This window comes from Erpetoichthys calabaricus, chromosome 6 (assembly GCF_900747795.2).
Source record: "Erpetoichthys calabaricus chromosome 6, fErpCal1.3, whole genome shotgun sequence".
Taxonomy (NCBI): domain Eukaryota; kingdom Metazoa; phylum Chordata; class Cladistia; order Polypteriformes; family Polypteridae; genus Erpetoichthys; species Erpetoichthys calabaricus.
In genome coordinates, this window is record NC_041399.2 from 122603033 (window position 1) to 122611047 (window position 8015).

General features: G+C 37.6%; 1 protein-coding gene across 1 annotated transcript in view; it reads left to right on the forward strand.

Moving 5' to 3' along the window:
- LOC127528328 (obscurin-like) overlaps positions 1-6956 on the forward strand; it is a 308697-nt gene extending 301741 nt beyond the window's left edge. Inside the window, exons 22-23 of the mRNA XM_051928768.1 lie at positions 3664-3813; positions 6770-6956. Coding sequence (XP_051784728.1) covers positions 3664-3813; positions 6770-6947 — 328 coding nt within the window. The 3' untranslated portion in view covers positions 6948-6956. The remainder of the gene's footprint in view (positions 1-3663; positions 3814-6769) is intronic.
- The last annotated feature ends 1059 nt before the right edge of the window (positions 6957-8015 follow it).

Consider the following 8015-nt stretch of genomic DNA (forward strand, 5'->3'; position numbering starts at 1 on the left):
GTATGCATCTTTAACGTTTGCATACAGTAAATCGATAGTCTTATTTCCCCGGGTGTTACAGTCCACATACTGGGAGAAGGCAGGTAATGTTTTGTCCAGCGTCACATGGTTAAAGTCTCCAGCAATTAGCACAAGCGCCTCAGGGTGCTGCGTTTGTAACTTAGCAACAGCAGAATGGATGATGTCACTCGCTGCATAAAACGTACAGTAGTAAGACGTTTAAGTAAAATGTTACTGCTTTACAAACTGGGCATAATAAATCTGGAAAAACAGCATGGATAAAGAACATAACATTATTGGGACAAAAGAATATATTTTTACCACAACGTTTCTTGGTTCCGCTCCCTAATACATATATTACGATGACTTCAATGAATAACAATTCAAATCAGTTTATCTTTTCTTGTAAAATATGATTTCCAGGAATCTTGTGTTCGCGTCAGAAAAAAAGCAACTACTAAATGATGACTACACAACTGCATTATACAGCAACGCAGAAGGCAAATAAAAAACTGAATATTGTATATAAAATATACATATATTGCCCAGTGATAAACCCTTGAAATTTATTAAACTAAACCACTAGTTCACCTGGTTCAGATAATCATTACATTATTTATTTGAATCAGGTGTGCTGTTAAGTAAAACTGAACAAACACTTGGATTTCCTAAGGCCCCTTCAGCAGGAGTTTAGAAATCAAACCCATGTTGCTCTACACATGTCGCATAATATCAATAGGTTTTTCAAAAACACAGGAAATTATTATTTTATTCTATTTATGGTTTATTTGTGTTTATTCTAATGCCATAAAGGATTTTAATGAGCAAGTAAATACATACTGCCCATATGTTGTATATATGCACAGTATATACGTTTATAAAATCATTACTGTTGTGTATTTTTTAGTAGAAGAGGGTGTTGAGTAACCTTATGGTCTCTGCATAAAAGCTGTCCCTTAATCTACTGGTGTGCATGTCATTAAATAGTGATAGACAGAGCGGCAGTAAGGGGTTCACATCCTGGGTGTTTCCTGTGTGTAGTCTGCATGTTCTTCCAGTATCTATGTGAGTTTCCTCCCACTATCCAAAGACACACAGGTTAGATGAATTAGCATTGATGAAATGGCCCTACTGAGTGATTGTGTTGGTACAGTGTGTGTGTATTTGCCCTTTGATGGCCTTATGCCCTATGATTGCTGGGATGGGCACCAGCTACCCTGTGACCTTGCCCATAATAAGCAATTTAAGAAAAATGGATGCATGGATAACAATACTGTAGATCTATCCACTTGAAGCTAAACACATTTGTGCCTGGTCAATACTTAGATAGGAGACCATGGGTAAAACTTGGGTTGCTTCTGGAAGAGGTGTTGGCAAGACCAGCAAGAATTGCTAGCCCTGTAGTCTATGTATGGATTCCAATGCCCCAGTATAGTGACAGGGACACTGTGCTGCAAAAAATGGTACCGTCCTTTGGATGAGATGTAAAATAGATGCCCTTACTGTCTGTGGTCGTAAAAGATTCCTGGGCAAGTTTCATAAAGAGTACAGTGTTTCCCGATGTCCTGGCTAAATAGTGCATCATGGCCTAGTTATTCTGGCTTCCTAATAACCCCATCTATTTTGCCTAACTGGTGAGCATACTGGTACAAAATGGCAGCTGTCGCATCACCCAGGTGGATGCTGCCCCTTCTCGATGTAAAGCACTATATAAATGCAATATACTCTTCTTCTACACCTGCCTCCACTGAACTGCTGCCATAGCCAAGTTAAGTTCCAAAGAAGCATGGCTGCATGATGGGTCAAATATGGCTGCAGAACTGAAATCATTTGACTCCCAAGCTTTTAACTCTTCCAATAAGCAGAGACCATGGTGAATATATATGATGTATGCGGTTTCTGTAGATGTCTCTGTTTACTGTGTAATGTCCATACCATGTTCAGTAAACAACAAAATGGCCATAATAATGTTTTTGGTAGAACTGACAGACCTGTAAATATATCATTGCAGTAATAGTTTACAATGGAAAAAATGGTATTCCCAAATGGAAAATCACGGTCCTGAGCTGATATAGATTACAAAATCAACCAGATGCTGATCTGGTACTGTATCCACAAGTAACTAATGCAAACCATCTGAAGTTTCGTTATTGTAAAAGTTGTTGTGCGTACCAGTTCGTTTGTCAGTTAAATGCTATTCCCCCAAGGCCCAGTAAACAATTTATCTAAGATCACCAATGTGCCTGTGACAAGCCTAGGTGTATTCTTTTGAAAGAATGTTGGGGAGAAAATCTTTACAAGTATAGGAGACATAAAACTTGCTCTCTAACCACTCACTGAGCTGTCCTTTCCAAACACTTTAACTGATGAGTGCAAGTCCACGTTTTGGCCCAGGCCAAGCATCTAGCTGAAAATATATATACTGCCTCAGAAAAAGACAGTGAGATTTTTCTAATAAAAAAGATTAGGCAATGAGGTATAGTTAAAAATTTAAACCAATGTTACGAAAAGTCAAAATAAATTCTTGTCATGTTTAAAACATGAATCGGAAATCAATCTTAATACGAAAAGCAAGTTCATTAACCAGGAAAAGTTTTTTTTTGGAAGAATCGCAAATCAACGCAGTTATTATGTTGATAATAGATACCCTATAAATGTATCCACCAACCTTTATACTGTCACATTCTTAGAACATTTTGGAAGATTTCCATAGCAAGTGATGATGCCAACTTCTCAAAACAGTGCCTGTAACTAAACAAAATAGTATCATGGCAAAATGTTATAAAATTATTTAATTTTTCCATAAACATTTCTAGATTAAATCAAAGTTCAAAATTGAATTATTCTGGTACTAAAATCCCAAAATAAAAAATAATTTTATACACAGTACTTCAGCATATCTCATAAAAAATCTAATTAAAAATACCTATCATAGCCATAACAGGTAACACTTTAGATTAGGTAGTACCTATAATACATCTATGAGTCATATGCAGTTATGAAATTAGACATTACCAAAGGCTTATTTGGTCTTATAAACAAAAAGCATCAAACATTAAGAGCTTATGACACACTGATAAAATTACTTGTGAATATAAGAGCTTCATGTGGTCTTATTCACATGCCTTTGAAGTATACAATAGTAAGAGACAAAATTTATCCTACTTAAGGCACAAAAATGAAGTTATTTTAGTATACCACACTCATGTGTTACTAATGTCTTGTTACATGGCTGTACATACAGTACAGTCATTATTAGTATGAACCTCATGCTGTCCTTGTGGATTTTGCATATTCTCCTCATGTTTGTGTGCAGTTCTCTTTGAGTACACTCGTTTTCAATGTGCATGTTAAGTTGATTGGTAAATATCTGTTGGACTAGAATCCAATTTAAAAGTGATTTCTGCTTCACCCCCATTGATCTTAGGATATTTTTGCCAAAGCCTACAGTCTGAATTCCAAATATCAAAATGGACTAATTAAGCAACTCACATGTTTCTGCAATTAGAGAAAAAAGTTTCCTATCATATTATATATATTAACTTTTTAAAAATGGAGAGTAGCACGCATAAATAAACTTCTATTAACTCACTGGTGCCTTTGTGTAACTCATGCTTTTTAATATGACTCTGAAAACATTAATAAATATTTTTAAATCTGCAGGCTAAGTGCAGACTGTCCATTTGCTTCAGACATTGACTGTGAGAAGGAGAAGAATATAAAAAAAGGAAAAGTTAAGTTCGGAAGATGCTATCCAGGTCTCACAGAAGGAGCAGTAATATTTTTAAAAAATACCCTTAATCATAAACCTTGGTGAGTTTTTTATTCTTTGGCCAAGAAAATTTTCAAATCATTTTTACGTCACAAAAGTCAATAAAGAACAGCACTGCACACATTGCAATCTGCACTTTATAGGTCTAAACTGTGATCATCTTCAGCATTTAGTATTGGAGGTTTATTAAAAGAGGATCTTTAAAGGCTATCTGTAAATCACTAACATTATAGAGAGTAAAGAGCACACTCCAGTGTTTAAATAAAATAAATTTAAACCACATGTTACAACCAGTGGGGACTTTCTGACATTTGCAGGTGCGGACAATTCTGATTGGCTCTTACAGTTAGCAATTTGAGGGACCATGGGAATAAACAGATCTTTATCCAATACAACTAATATAAACAGGTTTTTCCATATACTACTTTTACTAGACATGTTTGTTTTATCAACTGGAAAAAATGCATTTTTACTATAAAATTAAATTTAGTAACATGGCAAGTGAACGAGGTGACTTCTGGAGATTTTCCGGATGTCGATTACTCAGTCTACAGTGTTAGCAGTTGAATCGTTTACTAAAGAAATCCACAAACTCCTTGAGACAAATATTGGGCAGAATTGTGCTGATCAGGTTAATTCATGAAAATATTGATGAACCTCATGTTTTTTGTTAAAGTGCAGAAACATAAGAATTAATTTGTAGAAGTAATCATTGCCTGCCATTTAGAGAACATTCCTGTGCAGTTTTAGGCCAAGTAAACTGTTTAGTTTGCAACTTTGTTGCTCTTTTTTGACATTTTTATTTACAAGATTACATCTCAGTGAATTTCTTTGTCTCAAGTCTTTTTCATATACACATAGTGGTCATTTCTCAGCAGATCTGTACAGAGGTTTGTCTCATTTTATGGCAGTCACAATTTTCACTAATTCCAAAGGTACATGTTTTTTGTTTGCATGAGGCTGCACTATTGTTGGCAACCCCAGAGCCTCAGTTTTTTTACTCAACTTAGCTAAAGCTCAAGGGGAAAATTGAGTTGGAGCTTCTTTAATTAACTGGAGCCTATGGCCATCACTAAGCCCAAAAACAACCATCTCAGAGCTATAAATTGCAACACCCTCTGTATTTAACCCTTCTTGTAGTCTTTTTTAATGTAGTGATTTGGGATTTAATAAAATTCCTCTACTTATGTTAAACTCTTAGGCGTCATACATCTTTCTTATGATCGAACTGTTTCCAACATTTACTATGTCTTATTTATCATCAGATGATGATAGATTACTGAAAATAAAGCAAAGATTGATCAGAAAGAAAAAGACAATGATTGCAGTAGGTTATCTGTTCCCCAACATAAACTTGAAGATTCACATACACAGCATCCAAAAAAACCCATCTCTTGGTAAAGAAGATTAGACAGCATTCCTACTGCAGAAATACCCATGAGAGAGAGAGAGAGGTTGGGAGCATGCACCACTACAGTACATTGCTGCATCCTCCACAAGACAAACCACCTCCAGATCCCTAATTAGGACCCAAGTGCAGCCATACATCACCTCAGCACCCCACTAGTTCGAATGGACTGTAACAGTGTGAGGTTTTTTACAGTGGCTGCAACCCCAGAGTTCTTCCTGCAAGTTGGAGAACCTCCTTGCAGGGATGGATGCAGGTTAGCGTCATACCCAGGATGAAGCAATTGCAGGTTAAGGGCCTTCCTTGCTCAAGAGCCCAAAGGAGTGGAATCACTTTAGGCATTTATGAGATTTGATCCCTAGCCTCAGAACCACTACTATGCCTATAGTACCCATGGACAGTCCAAAAGTTCCCCAAATCCAATCCACCCCACATAATCTGAAGTTAGAACAGAATGAAAGTTTTTCTGGATTGTTTGTGTTGGAAAATTAATGTAATTTACAGAAGTGAGGGGCTGGGAGAGCCAGTGTGATTTTGCATGCATGCAAGTGTGCTGTTCCAACCAGGAAGCTTTTCCAGTCATAGAGCAGGAGATGGTACTTCTTTACGGCTCACTGAGCTGAGAGAACTTCCTTGTAATCTGACGGGTTCTAGTTTGCTGGTGACAGGATGTGTTTAGCCAGGAACACAACAAAGTGCTTCTTGACCAGAAACAGTTCGTATTTATTTAAAAAATTAAATGAAAACCAATACCTGCCATCACTACTTTCATACTTTTACAGTACTTTATATAGAGTATCAAGAGACTGATCAAGTTTTGTTCATAGTACTAGCTGAAACATTATATTAGCTTTAAATCTACATTAGTACTGTTGCTTCAAGGATCTAATGCCCTCAGTACTTTGCCTGGTTAGTATGTGTGAAATTTGCAGTTTCTACCCATGGATATCAAAGTTTTCCTCTAGGCACACCAGTTATACTCACATACTCACAGATACACAGATGTTACATTTAGTAGGAATTGTAATTTGGTCCTAAAGTGTACCTAGTACTACTGGGATAGACTTCAGCCTCACAATACTGTGAGCTGGATTCTGTGGATTTGAAAATGTTATGTTATATGGTCACATGAACTATTTCAAATAATTTTCCAGCACAAAACTGCCTCCTGTTATCAGTAAAAAATTCTGCCAGTTCTGTCACTGCCTAACACATTCCATTTTTTCTTGTCAAATCTATTTTTGGGTTCCCTCAATAAAGTCTGACCAAGTCAGTGATGCTTTTCTTTTCAAACTTTTATCACTTGCATGAAAGACAGCGGAAAAGATGAGTGGTGTTAAACCTGAAAGTCACCACCAGAACTAAATCTAATCGGATAGGCTCAGCAGAGTCTGGTTATAAAATAATTAAGCTTGTGGAAATTCATGAAGAAAGGACAGACATCCATCAATTCAGTTGATGCCAAAAGTTGAGAGTAAAGTCAACAGTTTGAATCAGAAAGTGAACATAATTCACATGTACATTGACAAGGGTCTTTGTTTTTCTTCTGTTTGCTTGACCAGGCTATGCTTCTTCTTTTTTTAAACCAGGGGAAGGCCATCTGCAGCAGAATGCCTAGAGCTGCCATGGATAAGAGGGGTACAGGACTCTAAAAGACGTCAATCCATAATTTCCTTCTCAACTGTGAAACTTAATGAATACATTCAAGAAAAAGAAAAAAAGCGCCACCACACTTGTATCAAACAGGAAATTATACTGTTTCATTAAACCTGGAAGGGTCATATTGCACAGTTATGCCTTACCATTTACTGTACCAGAGGTGTAATGTAAACTTTTTGTAGTTTGATTTGCTAATACATTTTCTTGCTTTTGGTTTTGAGGCTGAAATAAGAAGACATCACTTACATATTCCATGGCTCAATATTAATCCATCCATCCATTATCCAACCCACTATATCCTAACTACAGGGTCACGGGGGTCTGCTGGAGCCAACCCCAGCCAACACAGGGCGCAAGGCAGGAAACAAACCCTGGGCAGGGTGCCAGCCCACCGCAGCTCAATATTAATCCCCATTTTATAATAGTAGTTTTGGTTTTTTTTTTAATTTTGCTCTACATTTAATTATTAGGGCGGCACGGTGGCGCAGTGGGTAGCGCTGCTGCCTCGCAGTTGGGAGACCTGGGGACCTGGGTTCGCTTCCTGGGTCCTCCCTGCGTGGAGTTTGCATGTTCTCCCCGTGTGTGCGTGGGTTTCCTCCGGGCGCTCCGCTTTCCTCCCACAGTCCAAAGACATGCAGGTTAGGTGGATTGGCGATTCTAAATTGGCCCTAGTGTGTGCTTGGTGTGTGGGTGTGTTTGTGTGTGTCCTGCAGTGGGTTGGCACCCTGCCCGGGATTGGTTCCTGCCTTGTGCCCTGTGTTGGCTGGGATTGGCTCCAGCAGACCCCCGTGACCTTGTGTTCAGATTCAACGGGTTGGAAAATGGATGGATGGATGGATTTAATTATTATTCAGCTATGCCCGATGTTTAGCAGAGGAAAGTCAGATAAATCTTTGTAGTTTTGGCAAGGAAAGCAATCATACAATCGTGAATTTCCATCATTTGCATGAATTTAAACATCTAAAAATTATATATACTCATGAACTGAAAATGTTTCAATTTTGCATCTTACCTGTTAAAATTACCTGTTGAAAATTGCTATTCATATTGCCCCTATAAAATGCAACCTATTTAAAATAACAGTGATTAGTGATGCTCTTACTCCATACCCAGTTGTGTGCCAGGTTTTTTTAAACTCGGAATAATCCCCACTGTGGCTTCTTCTCCAGATGCTTT